Source organism: Sceloporus undulatus, chromosome 7 (assembly GCF_019175285.1).
Source record: "Sceloporus undulatus isolate JIND9_A2432 ecotype Alabama chromosome 7, SceUnd_v1.1, whole genome shotgun sequence".
NCBI lineage: Eukaryota > Metazoa > Chordata > Lepidosauria > Squamata > Phrynosomatidae > Sceloporus > Sceloporus undulatus.
The window spans coordinates 11,828,149-11,846,764 of NC_056528.1; the positions used below are offsets into that span (position 1 = coordinate 11,828,149).

Below are 18,616 nucleotides of genomic sequence, written 5' to 3' on the forward strand. Positions count from 1 at the left end.
AGGGCCAAAGCTTCTGAGACCCTTACTCCTAGTGTGCCAAACTTGGGACTAACCCAACAGGGGACACATACCGATCTCTGGCACGGAGAGGGCGACGGTCATGGCCACGCAGACGAAAAAGGCAGGCAGGAGGATCTGGGAGAAGAGGGCCTTGGTGTTGCGCTTGGCGCAGTGGAACCGCTTGACAATCAGCCCATGGAATTGACGCAGTTTGAGCCAGGAGCCCTCCAACTTGAAGCTCCCTTGACCCACCAGCGTTTGCTCCTCTTCCAAGTCGGCCTCTTGGTCTGCAGAAGGAGAAGAGGAAAGGAGGAGGCATGGCAGAGACAGACGGTGGAGCCCAGTTTCAGCTCCATTTGGGCTGAAGGTCTCCTTCCAAGGTCATGTTGGCCTAGGAGAAGGAGCTTCAAAACTCAAAGTCAGTCAATAGGATATAAATCAAATAAATGTATTAATAAATACAACTCCTCCATCCCTAGCACTTCCAATGAGGAGGGACCAAGGTAGCTTAAGTCCAACCACATCTAGAGCACTTTATGAAACCACATCCCTTTAATAAAAGAGCATTGTATTGCCTCTTCTTACAAGGGCTATAAAGGATAACTCTATGCAAGAACAGAATATCTTCTGATAGTGTGAAATCGCAATTTTCCATGATTGATTCGGTTTTGGCGAAGTCTTCCTAAAAGCACCAGACATGTCCCTCCTGCTCCCAGTCTATGACTTTTAATGACACATGCCAATCAATCAAGTCAGCCAAGTTTCCTCCAATTAACCTTCCCAATTGAAAAGATTTTCACCAGAAAGTCAAGGCAGTAAAAGATACAGTCCTGGGTTAGTTCCTACTAGACTCGATGAATCAACTGTTCAATGGTGAGTCAATATTTGCACAAATCCTACTGACCCAATAGGCCTACTTTAGCTGGAAGCACTAATAAGGCTGTTCCCCACACATCCATCCATCTACTCCCCCACCGCATCCCGCTCCCAGGGAACACGCGAGGTCTCTCACGTGTTACCAACCTTGCAGGCTGATGTTATCAGGGTCTTGCAGGTTATCAAACAACGGAGAGTAATCCCCATAGAACTCCGAATAAGCCCCACCTTCATCGCCGCGCACGGAGCCGGCCGAAGACGAGGAGCGCAGCGACGTCTGAGACTGGCTGAGTTGGGAACAGGTCACCAGGTTGCCCCGATCCGCCTCCGGTTTCTCAAGCATTTCTGAGCCCAGAAGGAGCTTGCCGTTGGCTTCGGGTTTGGGACCCAGCTGAGGGTCAGGGAGAGGCAGGGCATCCTTTTTGGACTCTTTGACATCTGTGAGGAGTAGAGGAAGAAAAAGAGGAGGGCATGAAACATGTTGAAGGCATCAACGGGAGCCCATAATGTCCATGGGGAAACCACAGAAGTCCATGAGAAAGTGGTGCATGAGGAAACCACAAAGGTCCATGGGAAAGCTACAAGGATCCATAGAAAAACTAGAGGTACCCATGAGAAGAACCACAGAGGCTCCACAGGAAAGCCACAGAAGATCACAAGAAAACCAGGGAAGTCCACAGGAAGACCACAGGAGAATAGCTTGTTTCTTACCCACATCACTGTTTTCAAGGGATTGGTCTTCCTCTGAGACCTTGAGGAAGACCTCTTCCAGCGTTGTGTCCATCAGGCCAAAGCTGGTCAGCTCCAGGTCATCCAGGCTGTGCTCCAGGTGCTACCAAATGGGGAGGAAGAGGACAAGAGGAAAGTGTGGGGAGAGCCAATTCCAGCGAGACCTACACAACCTCCAACCAGTTGGGTCAGCAGGGAACTTCAGGAGTTGTAATCCTCCATTGCAAAGCTCTGATTTTTTGCACGCTGGTCCAATGCAAGCCTACCTGGAAGAGCCTTTCGAAGCACCCCTTCTTGACCGCCTCACTGGGAAGGATGTAGGACAGCTCGGTGTTGGTGTTGGAGATCAGGAGACACGAAGCCACGTATTTCTTGATGAACTGGGTGACTCGCACTTCGGAACAGGGGCTGATGGAGGACTGGCCTTGGGGGCTGTGGGTCTGTCCGGAGTCTAAAGGAAAGACAGGAACAAGAAAGAGAGAAAGAAAGACAGAAGAAGAAAGAGACATTACTTAAAGCGGCCTCCACCTTGCCAAGTAAGCTCTGCTTGGGAGAAGTAAACACATTATTGCCTCCAGGTTGTATGGCGATCTGAACAGCCCAGGACTGGTCACACACTGACCCGTGTTCATCCGGGAGTCTGACTGCTTCTTGACCACGGTCAGCTTGTACCCATCGCCGTAGGTGCCCTTCAGAAAAAGCGGGGAGCCGCAGCATTTCAGCTTCCCGTGAGAGATGATGGCGATGCGGTCGCCCAGAAGGTCAGCCTCATCCATGTGGTGGGTCGAGAGAAGGATGGTCCTTCCTGTTGGATGGGGAGGAAGATGGATTAATCTAACAGAAAGGTGTGGAGGTGGACACCTTGGATTCAACACCCTTTCAAGTTTGGACTACAACCCAAAGCAAATTCACCCACTTCACTATTACCGGGGGCGAGTATTAGTTGCTACTAGAAGAAGGAAAGCATAAAAGGAGCCAATGATCCTTGTTTGATTAATAGGTTATCTATCTATTACATATCTCACTGTACCCCAATGCAGGTCCTGGTAGAGGTCATGATCTATCCGCTCTCTTACCTTGCTTATATTTGAGAATGATGTCCCAAATAGCCCTCCGTGCATAGGGGTCCACACCAGCAGTGGGTTCATCCAAGATGACTGCCCGGGATCCTCCCACGAAGGCGATGGCTACCGATAGCTTTCTTTTCATCCCCCCAGAGAGTGTCTGCACCAAGGAGTGGCACTTGTGGGTCAGCTCCAGGTCTTCGATCATTCTGGAGGGACAGAAGGAAGGGAGAGAGGTGGTTGTCCATTTGGAAATAATGAACCCTTGGATGTTTCTGGGGGGCTAAACACAGTCTCACCAAGTCTACACCCCTCTCCCAAATCTGTTGTAAGGATCAAGGGGAAGCCAGTGTAGACATCTGGGGAAGCTTAGAGAACTGAATTTGGGACCACAGGATGTGGCCCCTACCCCAGAGTTATGGGGAAGGTAGGGGGGTAGACAGAGAGAAAAAGAGGAGTGGGCCTACTTGTCCATCTCCTTGCGGATCTCCTCTTCAGCCATGCCCTTTAGCTGTGAGTAGAACCACAAGTGCTCCTCCACTGTCAGCTTGTCAAAGAGGACATTGTGCTGGGGGCACATGCCCAGGTTCTTCCGGATCTCGTCCATCTCTGTCCGAATGTCATAACCGTAAATGGTGGCAGAGCCAGAGGTTGGAGGGAAGAGGCCGGTCAAGATGGACCTGCATGGAAAGAAGGAAGGAAGAGAGGGACAATGAAGGAAGTGAGGGACGATGCTATTTTTAAGATGGACCCTCCTGCCACCATCTTGTGTTCAGTGCTCCTAGTGATGTGCCTCCAGTCTCTTACCAGACATCATGGCCTTAGGGAAGGACTCCATCAATGAGGATAGGTTTGAGCCTCCAGAAGTGGAAAATGGAGAAAAGATGGTTGCCATCCACCCACCCAGGACCCTTAAGGTGGGTTAGAGGCACCAGACTTTGCACTCCTAGATGGAGGCAGATCTCCTCCAAAGGTTCTTCCTGCAGGGACTGGATCACTAAAGAAGAGGACCATGGATGAAATCACTCACATGGTGGTGGTCTTGCCAGCTCCATTATGACCCAAGAAGGACACCACTTGGTTCTCGTAGAGGTTGAGACTGAGCTTGTTCAGAGCCATCTTCTTGTCCGTCTTGTAGATCTTGGTCAGTTTGTCCACGCAAACCACCAGCGGGAGATGGGTGGGCTCCTCCTCAATACCCCGGGTCTCCTCTGCAGGAAAATAACAAAAACCATGGAACCCAGAGTAAGTATATAAAAATGGAGCCGTTCTGCATAATACTACATTTTTGTGCCAATTTTCGTACAATTTTTTAAAAAAATATTGGCTAGTTCTGGAAGTGACTTTTTTGGCACATCAGCTCATGGGACACAAAATTCCCAGCCAGCCAGTCTCACCCAGCCTCCGGTTCTCCATGGCGCACGCTTGGTCTTCCTCCATGATGCTCAGGCGCGTGGTTCTTGACCAGGGCCATGTCCACTCCCACGTCTCGATGCGCCCATTTCCCAGCCAGTAGGACTTCTGCAGCGGGAAGTACCAGGGCCGCGGAAGGCCATACATGCCTAGTGGAAGGGAACAGAGCATCAGCATGAAGCACAAAAGCATACTGGTCAATGACTCCCAAACTATGTCCCTAAAGGTGCTTTGGACTTCAGCTCCCAGAATCCCTGGTCATTGGCCAATCTGTCTGAGGCTTCTGGGAGCTGAAGTCCAAAACACCGGGAAGTACAGAGTTTGGGGATCACTGCTGTAGATCAATATATGCAAGGCAGGCCTATACAAGGCCATCTCAAGTCTCAGAAGAAGATACAGGATTATGGGGACTCCAGGTCTCACCAGACTTCAGGACCCTTAAATGCTAGATGTCCCCTTCAAGACAGGACATCTCTTTAAAGCCAACATGAGTATACTTTGGATGCCCATAAAACATGGGAATGCAGCCCATAGTTGAAGATAGCCAATGGCATCAGGATGCGGGCAGACCAGTCCCATGCACTGGGCAAGCAGATTCCAGTTTTAGTCCAAACTGGGAAAGCCTTCCACCCCCAAACCCTCTCTCCAGACATACCTGGGTGCACAGCCTCAATGTACCAGGTGAGCACCCCATAGACCACGGCGTCAATGATGAGCATCATCATGGAGAGGAGGAGGTTGAAATCGTCCCCTTCGACAGGTGACTGGCTGAAGGTGTGCCACTGGATGCCCACGCCAGCCACCTCATAGAGGGCAAAGTACTTAGAGCCCAGGCCAAAGGCTGTGGTGGACATCAGGGACTAGGAGGGAAGACGCAAGAGTCAGGATGGCACCATCTAAAGAACCTGCATTTGATCCCAAGGTTTTTTTAACTCACCGCAATGCACTTCTCAAAGGCGGTGATCTTATCGTGTGCCACTTCTTCCCGGATGGCAACGTACATGTAAGGGACGTAGCTGAGGAAGTAGATGATGCCGCCGCACGCCGAGGCCAGCTTGGCTTTGGAGTAGAGCACAGAGATGAGGAAACTACAATGCACAAAGAGAGAGAAGTGCAAATCAGACAAATCCACCATCTTCCCTTGGATAGGTGGATCGATGAAGATATGGGTTTGAACCAGTAACCAAACTCAGAGCTATCTATCCATCCTAGGTCACTGGAAAATGTCCATTGCAAGAAATGGAGCTTCCAAACAGTGTTTAAGTGGGTAGCCCCACATAAGAGAATATTGCAATAGTCAAGATGCAACTATCTAAGTAAAGTGTGCCAGCAGCTCCCACATCCTCCATGGCTGTCCATGTGGTCACTCATACCCCATTCTTCCGTACACTCACCAGAACATGATGGTGGCCACAGCGTAGATGGCCAGGAAGAGCCAGATGATGAAGACGTCGCTGTGCATCAGCACCTTCCCATACTTGAGGATGGCAGTCAGAGCAGTGACCGAGATGGACAGCTGGACGAAACCTGTGATGAACCAGGCCACCCAGTGGACAGCATTGTTCAGGCCCATCATCTTCATCACCTGGTCGAGGGGGAGACATGGGCAACCTCTTTAAAGTTTAGACTAGAACCTTTTTTAAACTGTACCAACTGTTTAACCAAGGAACAGATTGCCTTGGAAAATGGTGGATTCCACTTCTTTGAAGGTCTTTAAACAGAGGTTGGATGGGCATCTCTCACACATACTTTAGCTCTGAATCCCTGCATGAGTGAAGAGGGCTAGACTATATGGCCCTTGAGTCCCCTTCCAACTCTTAAGATCCTAAGAGTCTATGAATGTGCACCAAGTGTGTCTGTTGCCACCTTACATTCTGGGTCAAAAGAAAGCTAGATTTGCAAGCGGAAGCATCTAAGTTCACAGCTCAGCAATATTTTTGCCATTCCCTGGGGAAAAAATGCAACCCAAAAACCCAAATCTAGGCCATTAGGCAGTCCATTTGTTCCATCGACCCACCTGCATCCCCAACCGCCTCCTCTCTCCTCAATCTCACCCAATTCTGTCTCCCAAAGGCTGAGGTCAGCAGACAGCTAAACGGAGACAAGGCCTCCAGCTGAGCTGGCATTCAGCAGAAAAAACAGGACATTCTTGGCAAAAACAAAATAATAATAATAAAGATGCACAGGAGACAGTTTTCAGGACTGGCTGCAGATGCTCTAGAGGCTCTGCTTAAATTGTTCTTTAAAAGCATCAAAGGTGAGCTTCCATTCTCCTTGTTTGTTTTGCTCCAGTTCTGTCTCAGTTTTGCTCTGCAAAAGGAGGAATGTTTTGAGAGATTGGGGTCTCTTGAGAAGAAGAAAAAACGAGGCAGATCTTTGCAAGAGGGATCACCGTTTGGCTCCCAATGCATGGAGAGAATTTGCAGAAGTTCCTTCTACTGGACAATATTCCTCAACTGATAAGGAGAGCGTCAGGCACAGTCGCGAAGATGGATCTGCCCAAGGTAAGGGATTTTAGGAGTGAGGGTCCCAATAGATTCTTCCATGCTTTGGACAGGACTTACAACCAGAAACTCTACGCAGTGGCCAAAAGGACCCTCTTTTGTCCTATCAACCAATTCTCCTAAAAGATGAGCGCTGATCCTATCCTTTGGTCTCTGGACCAATATCTACTATCCTACATAAACTCAACGAGAGGCCATTTTTCCAAATAGTCCCACGAAAACAAGTCTTGAGAGCATCAGAATAGCCATGCTGGATCTGGCCCAAATTCCATTTCATCCAAAGCTCAGAAAAGCGACTTTGGGAGGACTAAACGCATTCATAATCTGCCAGCAACAGCGCTCATGCTCAGACGCCAGTCAATAAAGTAATGTTCCCAAGCTCTTCTCTAGGAATGGAAGGCATGAAGGCAACACAGGTGGCTGTCCCATCAATTGGTATTCAAAGGTTCCCATGAATTGATATTCCCATCAATTGATATGCCAATTGAATACCCATCAACTGGTATGCAAAGCTTCCCATCAACTGGTATTCAAAGGTATACTGCAAATTGTTGGGACATGAAGCATGGAATATGGAGCAAACGAACATGGAGGTTGCATTGAGCCGCCATGGGTATCGTTGGTGTTAGCGGAGATCCTACCTCTTTCAAGCGGTGCTCCTTCTCAGCCACAATGTGCTGAATCATCATGGCCACTGAGTAGACCCAGGAGATGACCATACAGAGGGGCATCATGTGCTCTATGACAAACAGGAAGCTGTGGGGAGGAACAGGCGGGACATCATCCTCAAGTCCTCAGAGAGAGCCAACTGGCCAAACCAATCTGGCAAACTAACCACTCAACTAGCAAGAAAAAGCTTGGAACTGTATCCCAGAACTTGAAAACAATCCATTATTAAAATGTCATAAACCACTCCTAATTCATTAAAGCTGTGTTTATTCATTTCATCAACCATGAACAAGTGACATTTTTCATTACTTCAAGTAGTTGCTGACCATTTCTAGACTTCATGTTTCTTTTAAAAGCAATGCAAGGTGTCAGCAAATTAATCAACAAATTAGTCTCATGAAGTTATTCATTTATTTATCATCCCATCTTTTCTACCAGAGACAGCTTTTTACGTCATCTCTCTCCATTCATTCTTTTGAACATTTAACATTTATGCTCTCATGCCAACAATAATGTTTCCAAGCTCATACCCAAAAGCCTACATGGCTTTGCAAAGAGGCACTTTACCTTCATCCTAGGGTGCATCTACAATGGATAATTAATGCACTTTGGCACCACTTTAAATGCCATGGCTCCATCTTACAGATCAGCACACTTTGGCAGAGAAGGGTTGCAAAACTACAAGCCCCAGGATTCCATAGTATGGAGCTACGGCATTTAAAGTGGTGTCAAACTACATTATTTCTGCCATACAGATGCACCCCTAGTTTGGAAAATTAGGAATTAGGATGGAGAAGAGGACTTGTAGAGGGTCTGAATTGGTACTCACTCGTCTCGGGTGTAGCAAGGATACGGAAACATCTGCACATAGTTCCCGGGTTCAACAACGTCATGTCCTACAAAGGTATTGATGATCGCTCTTTCCATCATATCTTTTGAGGAACAGAGAAAGAAAGCAAAGCCTTGACAAAAGGTTTATCATCTTTCCTCCCATTAACATCCATCCAGAGAGTTCTCTGAACCCATAATTTTGCATGAATCAATCCTTCAGCCATGGAGGTAGGAGTGTTTATGGGAATTCTGTATCATAAAAGACCACAAGGACAGTCTTGTCTGCAATTACAAACCTGTTCTTGAAGGATGAAGAAGAGGAGATGCTTTTGGCCCAAGCGTTTGGCTAACAAGAGAAAGGCATCCAAGAAGGGGCTCTCACCTTGGATCCAGACGAAGCCGTAAAGGAAGTAGAAGCGCCCCCCTGTATTCGGTCCAGGCCTCCAATATGCGCGGCGGATCTCATTGGTCTTCTCTGTGAAGCTGGAGTTTTGGCGGATCTTGTACATGACGTGGGGAGGGAGGGTGCCGTCCTTGTTGGTCTGGAAGATCACACCTTTAGAGAGAAGAAACACAATGAATGCCACGAAGGAAGGGAGCTGGAAGCCCATGAAGCGCCAACTCAGTCTAAACAAAGCTATATAAGAGAACTGCCTATCTAAGTCCACATGGGACTTTCCTATAATGGTCAGCCAGATGTCTCAGGGAAGCCCACATGTGGGGCATGAGGACAACAGTGCTCTCCCACTTTTGTATCCCAGTGTTTCGGTGGTTGAAAATGGGAATCCAACATGCCAAGTTGAAGGATCCCAACCATGCATCTCACTGGTAGCAGGATGACGGATCTCAACCACAGTGGTAGCAGGATGAAGGATTGCAATCACAGAGCTCAATGAAGCCAGGTCAAAAGGATTGCAACCATGATGGAAGGACCTCATCAGAAGTTGAAAGATCTCAACCATGGATTTCACTGGTGGCAGCTCACAAAGGATCACAACCATGGCTAAAACATCTGAACCATGGTTGTAAGATCTCAATCATGGATCTCAATGGCACCTTAAACCATTCTTGAAGTATCTCAACCATTAATGTCAAAGTCACTAAAGTGATGAATCTCAACCATGGTTCAAGTATCTCAGCAATGGATCCCAACATCTATAGTGGTTGAGGATGGTGGAGTTGGTCTCTAAGACATTTGGATGGTACTAGGATGAAGCAAAGCTAGGGAGAAAACTCCTTTTAATCTGCTTGCGTTGCCACAAGGCAGAGCTGCTACCAACTGCATTCTGACTTGCGAAGAGGCAATTTCTTAAATAGGCCTGCAATCTAGTCTTTGGAAGAGAAGGGAAGGGAAAGCCATACTGGCAAACACTGTGACGTTGTCTTGGTAGGCTTGGTTCAAGGTGTAGTTCACAATGCTCTCCTCGTCTAGAAAACCCTTGAAGATGTCCACACTGACCTGGCAGGGAAGAAAAAGGAGATTTTGTCAAGTTAGGTTTCCTTGCAAGCAACAAACCCAGACCCAAACAAATGGGGCAAATCCACGTGAGCCAGCAAACTTTGGACAGCAGAGATGGACAAAGGGCAAACCCACCTTGGACATGAACTGGATCCAGCCGCAGGCGGCATTGTCTATGGTGTCCAGCTGGGACAAGAGAGTGCTGGTGTTGGGCAAGGAGAAGTTACTTTCCATGAAGTTGTTGAGCAGGTCGCTGTCTGAAACATTGAGGATCTCAGGGTGCTTCTGAAGATCTGCAGCGATCTGTGGATAGACCACAAACATAGTATGGAGAAGATCAACAAGGAGGTCTTCTCTATGGACACTTAACCCCATTATGGTGCAATGCAAAGGTGACATCTTTGCAGCTTTGGGGCTGCTGCAAAATGACCCTGAGTCCCAATTGTTGGTGTTGCTCATGACTATACTTTTGCATTCCTATTACAACACTTTGCATTCCTTTTCGCTTTTCTTTTCTAGCTGCAAAAAAACAATGAACACTAAGACTGAAAGGCATAAATATTGATCGACACCTGTCAAAATCACCTTTAAAATGCAACAGAGAAAACACTGCTTGTCACACCAAGGGAGTAGCATCACTCCCATTCATTGCTTTGCTTTGGAAATTAAACTTTGCTTTGGCCCTTGTTGCAAAAGGTCGAAAAGGACAAATTATTGGTTAATGTGTTACTTCCACACCGTAGAATGGGAGCACCAGGTGTTTGTTCTACTGTTTCTGGGGTCATCCTGACCATGGGACAGCATACCTGCCGCAGCCACCGGATCCGTTGTTGCAACTTGCCCTCCTCCAGAAAGCCGCGGATCTCGGCCGAAACGTTCAGCCAGACCTGAGCGTAGCGGGTCACATTCCCCACGAATGCAAAGGTCTCATTGGCCTGAGTCAGAAGAGCAGAAGGACAAATGACTGGAGATTCAGAGCTGAACTACACCTCCCACAATCCCCTTCCATGCTGGATAATGGATCCGGGGAATTCCCTCCCAAGAGTGTCTCGGTTGGCCCCTTCTCTGCTCTTTTCCACCAGAAGGAAAAGTCCTTTCTATCTGGACAATCCTTTGGCTCCTAGCTTCTTGCAGCAGAAGGCTTTGAACAAGGTGCATTGTGCAAATACTATCAACCTCTATTTTGGAACCTCACCTTCAGGATGACCTTGTCCACTTCAGTGCCGATGGGGGAGTATAGGATTTTGGGGTTACTGGTCATGAGGTGGACGAGGAGCCCCAAATTCCGCTGCTCTTTGCTGGTGAACCCCAAAGAGCTCATGTTCCCTTGTTTCAGGGCCTCCGGCTCAATAGTCCTGCAGAGGAGAAAGCAAAGGGGTGAACTAGGATTGTGTATTGTTGTTGTTGGATGCCTTCAAGTCATTTCCAACTTATGGCAACCCTAAGGCAAACCTATCACGGGTTTTTCTTGACAAGAATTGCCCCAAAGGAGTTTGTCTTTGCCTTCCTTTAAGGCTCTGTGACTTGCCTAACGTTTTAATGACCGAGCAGAGATTTGGACCCCAGTCTCTATAAAGTTGTAGTCCACCACACTGGCTCTCTAGGAACTGGGTAGGCTATTCTTAAACTAAGATGTGCAAAGTATGGTCAAATGGGACCCTTGGGACCCATAAGTGCTGCACCCAAAGTCCCCCAGAAGTAACCTCTGATTTAATTTTGGGGGGCATTTTTTCCCGCAGAAAACCAGCCCAAAGCTTCCCTGCAAATGACCTGAAAATGCAGCAGCCGGCTTCCACCAAACCCTAGCCCCCTTTGCAAAGTCAACCTGGAACCAAACGTCCAGTACTTCCAAGCCCCCAAAGAGGAGACCTTACCGGTTGTTGCCACAGAGAATGGGCTGGAGCCCGGCCCAGAGTTGGACGAAGGCCGAACACTGGCCTTGGGGGTCTTCCGTGGGGGTCTCACCCTCCCCTTTGCCATCCTCCAAGCTGGAGTTGGTGCCCGAGGTGAAGTTCCCTCCAGTGGGACTGGTGGCATTGGAGACACTGGGGGCCATTTTGGCAGCACATGCCCCCTTGGGCAGCAGCTTGGCTAAAGCCGAAAGGATGTCCACCTCCTTCAGGACGTTCTGCATCTCCATGAGGTCTTCCAGCAAGGCGTGCAGGCGGCTCCGTGCCACCGTGCCGTTCACCTCGTTGAGTTTTAGCTGCCATGAGAAAGAGATGGGAGCCATGTAAGAATCTACAATGTGTAATTTCACATCAGTGCACATATGCAAAATCTGAAGAACTGGCTTTAACAAGGCGCAACACTTCCTCGACCATATGCAATTCAGCTCAACAAGTGGACCCACCTGGCCGGTTGGCAACCATCCCAGTCAGCTGCCAAGATCCACAGTTTTGCATCGATGCCAAACACCTGGCACGGATCCCAAAGGAGTGATGCTGCCAGGACCCTGGGATGACCGACTTACAAGGTTCCCTCGTCTTTCCTGCACTTACCTGGTTGATGATCTTGGGTGCATCCAGCTGTTCCTTCAACTCTGCTGCCAGCTGTCCAAAATAATCTTTGCGCAGGCTGACGCTCCGGTTGCAGACGGCCGCCTGATATGCTCGCAGGAGCGGATGCTGCCTTTCCGGGACCATCAAGAGGCGTTTCAACTGGCCCGGATGGCAAGTGAGGCTCTCTAGCACGGCAGGCGTGAAAAGGATATTCTAGGAAATGGGAGAACAAACGGATAATACAGATTCTTGGCCCTGCCTCCCGAGCTGCCATTTTGTATGTGACCAGTTGCCCATTGAAAAGAAATCCATTCTCCCATTTGAAAGGTCCATGAGTGGAAGCATCTCCACTATATACAATCCCAACTCTAAGTGTGTTGAGATTCTTAAAAGAGATGGAAAGACAGTATGATGCAGTGGTTTGAGCGTTGGGGTATAACTTTGGAGACCAAGGTTTTCTTGTCCATGGAAACCTATTGGGTGTCCCTGACCAAGTCATACTCTGTCAGTTTCAGAAGAAAGCAAAGGCAATCCTCAGTCTTTAACCTGAGCAAAACCCAGGAAGCCCCCAAACAACAATGCCATAAGGAAGGAGGGAGAAGGTCAATCCTTGAGGTTTCCTACAAACAGAGAGCCCTTGGAGTGGATGGAGAAGTCCCTTGAACTTCCAGAAATGATATGCTTAAGCCCATCTTGCACCAAATCTGCACTATTAATGGTGTGATGATCACTTGTGTTGGTGGTCATCAGTTCCAGTCTAGAGGAGGGTCTCAGGAGACCCTACCCAGAAGACCCCCAATAGCTTCCTCATCGTTTTGTCCCCCAAGAGCCCTCTTTGTAGCCTCACCTCCATGTCCTTCACAAAGGCTTGAGGGCCATAGGGACTGGTGGTCTCTGCCGCTGGACTGGGGAGGCCAAAGGCCTGGGAGAGGAGGTGGATCAGAGCCTTCTTGTGCGAACCTTCCTGTGGGTATCGCAGCGCTTGGCGAACGAGACCATCTTCGGTGTTCCTCAAACTTCCCAGGAGGCCTTCCTGAAAGAGAAGTGGGTTTCAGAGAGAGAACCCATTGGGTGTCCTTGGGCAAGTCACACTTTCTCAGCCCCATAGGAAGCAATGGCGAATCCCCTCTGACCAGAGTGACCAGATGTCCGAACCATAAAGGAGGACAAGACATTCCATAAAAATGGATGACATGACCAAATAAAAGTTAAAAGCACTCATATAAATATAAATGCATGCTTCTTAGTCTTGCTCAGAATGGAGATTTTGGAATTTCTCCTGGAAAGAAGGGTGAAATGGAGGATGGGTCCTGGAAAAGGAGGACATCAAGTCAACCTGCCTCTGACCAAGAAAACAATATGATTGGTCCAACCTAAAGTCACCATAAGTTGGAAACAACTTGGAGGCACACAACAAAAACAACAACAACAGCAAAAAGTTACAGTTTGCTCAGAGAATGCCTCCCAAAATGGCTTCTCAAGTTGTGGTTTGTTAACAGCCACGAAGTCAGCTTTTCTGGTGACTCTAAGACTGAGGGACCCCAAGCCAAATGGTCATTGGCAACCATGCTTAAGTCTTGGAAATTCAGGATATGCGTAGTTTCCTCAACTGGGCCTATAGCCACCCCTTGAATCTGCACCCATAAACCCTCCTGGAGACACGGGGCATTTTTCTACCCTGCAAGGAGTGTGAAACCTGAGCGTAACCCAGGAAGCCACCAAACAACAGTGCCATAGGAAAGGGACCATGGCCACCTGGGATGGAGGCTTCCTGTAAACAAAGAGAACCCTTTGTTTATTTGCCTGGATTTAAGGCTCTTGGAAACAGCTGAGGAGAAACAAAACAAGGGGTCAATGTGGTCTACACTAAGACTTGGAGCAACCCCATCTACTCATAGCATCCTCCCTGGAGTAACCAAGAGCAAGTAATGGGGGTTTCCTCTCACCTCCAGGTGAAGAAGCTTCTCCGCTGCGTTGAATCGGTCCCAAGGCTCTTGAAATGCATCCAAAGAGCCAGGCGATGTGCCAAAGAACAGCCGATACACCTGAGAAAAGAGAGCCAGTTTGATCGCGTTACTCAGGACCTTTGGTTTCCAGTTCCTAAAGCAAGGATGGAGTCAATGCGAAGTAGGACTTTAGAGCGCTGGAATAGGATTCTCAGTTTGTCTACACAACTATATGGAGATAAGATTTTGAAGTGTGACGTTCCCGCGTACCTCTTTGAGGTTCACCCTGGAGCCAGTCAAGAGTTCGGCCGTCTCATTGGACAAAGAGAGGTTCTGGGTGAGAAACTGGTGGAAGTCCATCTTGTCCTTGGCAGCCGAGTCCAGCGTGAAGCCAGGAGCTGATGGACCAGGATGGAGAAGAAAACACAGGGAGGAAAACAGCAGCGTTGGACATCGCTGGACTCTGTCTGGGACTTAAGGCTGGTATTTACTACAGGAAAGTACGTGCCGAATTGCAAGCCACTCTGAGGCTGGGCTTGCTGGTTATCAGCTGAGTAGCAACCATCCTCTGGATCAGTGGTTCTCAACCTTTGGGCCTCCAGATGTTTTGGACTTTGACTCCCAGAAGTCCCAGTCAATATGTTCATTGTTCAGAAATTCTGGGAGTTGAAGTCTCAGAAATCTAGAGGACCAAAGGTTGAGAACCACTGCTCTGGATGCTTGCTCAGACTGTGGTCTCCAGGAGAGGAGGGTCTTTGGCATTGTCCGCTGTTGGACTCTTTGCACCAGGGACCCCTGCAAGGGGCTTAACCACTCAGCCACATGGTCCTTCTCCCCAAAACCTACCGGCCCGATTGCTGAAGTGAGTCTCCATAGCGGTGGGTTCGTTGCTGCCCAGAGACTCCAGGCGACGCCGCAGCGACTCCAGCTCCTCTTCCAGTCCGGCGTGATCTGGATCGAACAAGTTACTTTTCTCCACCACTTCATTGAGCCGCTCCAGCAGCTGAGTTACTCTGCAAAAAGGGAGCAGCCAAGCATTATTCTTTCCAAAGCCATATGTTTGGGAGGGGGTGGGCGCAAGGATTATTAGTAACTACTAATGAACCCCATAAAAGTGAGAAAACCGTAAATAGTGTAACACCTCTCTAGGAATCCCTAGGTCCTCCAGAGCAACTCTATGGCCCACATCCATCAGAAGGTTATTTCAAGTTTTATTTATTTCAAAGATTTATATCCCGCCTTTCTCCCACAATGGGCTCCAAGGCGTTGACCATGGCATCATGCTGGAGGACCTATAACTGCCTACAGAAGTGTTTTCTCTAGGAACATTAAAGTCCTCCAGTGAGACTCTATGGTCAAGGTCCAGCACAGTCACACACTGACTAGAGGACTCAGAGATTCCTAAAGAGAACATATTGACCCAATCCATCAATAATCAAAGCCGCAAATGTGGAGGGGTTATAATGTACAAATAAAAATGCATAAGCAATTCGGTAAAGAAACAGAGCGGGACTCACTTGGAGTTGGAGTACTGCAAGAACCCGAATTCGTCTCGCTGTCCGTCGGGACACAGAGACTGCATCACCGGCAGGATCCCGGCGGAGGTGAGCGGCGAGGCTGTGTAGAAAGCTATAGAGAAGAGGAGGGTCGGGGCAGAGATCGATAGAGAGGCCACGGGTCGGGAGGAGGAGGAGGCACACTGCTGGCTCAGAGAGTAACGCAAGCTCCGGATGAGTACCACTACTGATTACCACGACAGAGGGTTGGTTAAGGGCTGAAAAGTCAGAGGTCACCCTGTTTGCCCAAACTCTGCGGCGGATTTTCCCAACCCAGCAGACTCAATGTAAGTTGTGCCAGGAGTTGAAATGGTTGCATCCTGAATTTTAAAGCAACCCCCATTTTTATTTTTTGCAAACAATTGATAATTGCACCCCATTTTAGAGTGACGCAAAAAAACCAGGAAGCAAACTTTGTCCAGGAAGGGTTCATAATCAGTCCTGATACGGATGGGAAAAACGGGTCCAAATCTTAGATGTCCAGGGATCGGCCAGAGTCCTGGATCAGCTACTTAGTTAAGCAGACTTAATTAGTTCATCATTGAGTATAAGTATAGTCTCTAAGAGACTATTAGTGCACAGTAAGTATATTTAACTAAGGCTGCATCTGCACTGCTTTGACTGCTACACTATGCTTTCTACACAAATCTGCTGCGTTTTCTACGCAAATGTGAATTTTGAGCAAAGTCCCCAATTACAACATTTCCTACATAGGAATATTCTGCCAAATAAATAATACTCCTGCATAGAAATATTATGTTCTGCATAGAAAATGCCATTTCCTGGGCAGAAAAATGCTTTCTTTGCAAATCTCCCACGGGCGAATTTTGTGCAGAACAAATCCTGAACTGCAAAAGTTCTCTTAAGTCCAGGATTCTTCCCATTAAGTTTCTCAACACTTGAAAAACATGAGTTTATGACCATTTCCCCAAATATTTCCAAATATGCTTGCCATCCTGAGTTGAAGTCCAAAAGAAATAGCTCTTCCCAGGGATGGTAAAGTGACCGCTGATCTTTCAGCCCCGGTTGACCATTGCCTTGCTGCGGCCAGTTGGTTATATAGGGATATCCCATTGCAGGAAAGGTAAGTTAAAGAAGACAAAGATAGATGGAAAGCAAGGGATCAGGAACTCTAAGAAGACTATTAGTGCACAATACAAACAGCTTTCCAAAACTGGATTGCTTTGGGTGCAACTCTCCAATATATTCCCCCTTGACATCCGGGAAAGAAAATTTGGATGGGGAAGAGAAGTCGACACAAAGATATAAACCACAGATTAAGGTTCAGAAAGGTTAATGGGTGCTGGTTATGCTTTGCACATGCCAAAGGCTCCATTTTTAAGGTGCTTTAGGATCAAACAGTTGCAAAGGATGTTTAAGACCGAATGAATTTGGGCTCAGCTCTGCATTCAAATATTGGCAAAAGTCGAGCGCACAAAACATTTCAACAGCACCAGGTTTTTGATTGTGGACCCAAGGAAAATGAAAGCGACATGGAAGGCTGGAAAGGCGAAGATTAAAACCAGTTGTTCTATTCATAGCATCATTTAAAATGTGAGAAAGCAAGAGTTAAAATGAGTATTTAGACTTTAAAGTACTGGTTTGAGGTTCAAATTTAGATGCTTGGTCAAAGAGTTGCCCCATTTAGTGTGCAACCTAATGGGACCAAGACCTTAGTAAAGCTTTGGACCTGATCCGTCTACTCCATTGAGTGAACCAATAATAATAATAATGTCAAGAATGCATATCAATACATGAAATTTGGACCAACCTTGAAGTTGGTTGGACTTAGGTTGACATCGCTAACGTTTCCTGCAAGTTCAGGACCAATCTGCAAAGCTTTACCATTGCTGGCGTTGGTCCATTTTGCCCAGTCATTTTACCAATTGCAGCTGCTGCCAGTCAAATATTGGTTTCATCCAAATTATAAGTGAAATCCTCAGCCTCAACCAGATAAATTTCTTAGGATGCCTAGATCTACTTATTAGTCCAAAAAAGATGAGGTCAAGATGACCGCTGGAGGCAAAAAACGGAAAGCAAAAGGGCAAAGCCCAACTTACAGACTGCAGGGACGGATGTGAAAGAACGCAAAGAAAAGGATGACGTATTGGTAGGAAAGAAAGTAAGAAAAAGGAGGAGAAAACAAAACAATGTAAGGATGGGGAGGAGAGAAGACACAAAAAATATTATGCATAAGAGAGAAAATAAAAATACAACTCAAAGCACCAACGGCTATCATGGAGACGTAACTCAGATAATGGCGACAGATGGGTTGAACCCAATATGGAACCATGGATGGCTTCTTGGTAATCCAGCACAACCCAAGCCACCAAATCGGGGGCTAAAGTGGTGTACGACAATACGGCAAACCCAATTAAGACTTCTCAAAATTAAGACTTATCAAAATTAAGACTTATTAAGTATCCTTAAAGTTCAGGCTAAAGCCCAGAGCGGATTCCTTGCATCCATCTCTCACTGACTTGGGAACCATGACAGCAATGAAGTTGGTTTAGATATCTGCAAAGACTTTCATTCTTCTGAGACTCATCTTTGCAGTTTAAAAGAAACAATACAGCTAAAAACAGACCAAATGAAAGCGAACATTGAATTAAACTGTTCATGATATTAAAATGATTTAAGACTGCACTGGAAAAGAAGCTGAAATGTGCCTTAAAGGTTAAAAAAGCACTTAGAACAATTCAGTTAAAAATAAAAATATGACTTACTACTAATATACTGATTGACAGATTGATTGATTGAATTGGTCTGCTGAGTATTATTAAAAGAGGCATGGCACAGTATTGCAAAGGGCTTTACCTGTTGAGTTTCTACCTGTGTCCATGCTCTCTTTGGGTACTTACAACACAAAATGGAGACCGTTTTCCCCATTCTGGGATCCTCAAAATGGAGGAAACCGCCGCCTGGGGTCTCCATCCTTGGAAATGGAAGGTGTTTTGTCCGCCGGAGCTTACCTTCTTTGACGGGGATGGTGGGCTTCTTCTGCCGCAGACCCAGAAGGATGAAGAAGAGGACCAAAGGGATGAAGATCTCAAAGGCCAGCACTCCCT

General features: G+C 47.4%; 1 protein-coding gene across 3 annotated transcripts in view; it reads right to left on the reverse strand.

The window, feature by feature from the left end:
* Window positions 1-18,616, reverse strand: part of ABCA2 (ATP binding cassette subfamily A member 2) — a 45,367-nt gene that overhangs the window by 14,647 nt on the left and 12,104 nt on the right. The window contains exons 2-29 of one of the 3 annotated variants that reach the window (XM_042477740.1): window positions 18,521-18,614; window positions 17,609-17,611; window positions 15,510-15,621; window positions 14,839-15,005; window positions 14,263-14,390; window positions 13,993-14,091; window positions 12,894-13,079; window positions 12,047-12,259; window positions 11,420-11,751; window positions 10,741-10,900; window positions 10,352-10,480; window positions 9,681-9,848; window positions 9,449-9,545; window positions 8,469-8,642; window positions 8,085-8,187; window positions 7,228-7,342; window positions 5,477-5,667; window positions 5,020-5,170; window positions 4,738-4,942; window positions 4,067-4,231; window positions 3,700-3,880; window positions 3,137-3,349; window positions 2,682-2,878; window positions 2,228-2,410; window positions 1,872-2,056; window positions 1,588-1,708; window positions 1,105-1,314; window positions 72-287 (exon numbers count right to left, since the gene is read on the reverse strand). In XM_042477740.1, the coding sequence (XP_042333674.1) occupies window positions 72-287; window positions 1,105-1,314; window positions 1,588-1,708; window positions 1,872-2,056; window positions 2,228-2,410; window positions 2,682-2,878; window positions 3,137-3,349; window positions 3,700-3,880; window positions 4,067-4,231; window positions 4,738-4,942; window positions 5,020-5,170; window positions 5,477-5,667; window positions 7,228-7,342; window positions 8,085-8,187; window positions 8,469-8,642; window positions 9,449-9,545; window positions 9,681-9,848; window positions 10,352-10,480; window positions 10,741-10,900; window positions 11,420-11,751; window positions 12,047-12,259; window positions 12,894-13,079; window positions 13,993-14,091; window positions 14,263-14,390; window positions 14,839-15,005; window positions 15,510-15,621; window positions 17,609-17,611; window positions 18,521-18,614 (4,498 nt within the window). Of the gene's footprint in view, window positions 1-71; window positions 288-1,023; window positions 1,315-1,587; window positions 1,709-1,871; window positions 2,057-2,227; window positions 2,411-2,681; window positions 2,879-3,136; window positions 3,350-3,699; window positions 3,881-4,066; window positions 4,232-4,737; window positions 4,943-5,019; window positions 5,171-5,476; window positions 5,668-7,227; window positions 7,343-8,084; window positions 8,188-8,468; window positions 8,643-9,448; window positions 9,546-9,680; window positions 9,849-10,351; window positions 10,481-10,740; window positions 10,901-11,419; window positions 11,752-12,046; window positions 12,260-12,893; window positions 13,080-13,992; window positions 14,092-14,262; window positions 14,391-14,838; window positions 15,006-15,509; window positions 15,622-17,608; window positions 17,612-18,520; window positions 18,615-18,616 lie in introns of all 3 variants that reach the window. The other 2 variants (XM_042477738.1, XM_042477739.1) reach the window with 2 other exon arrangements.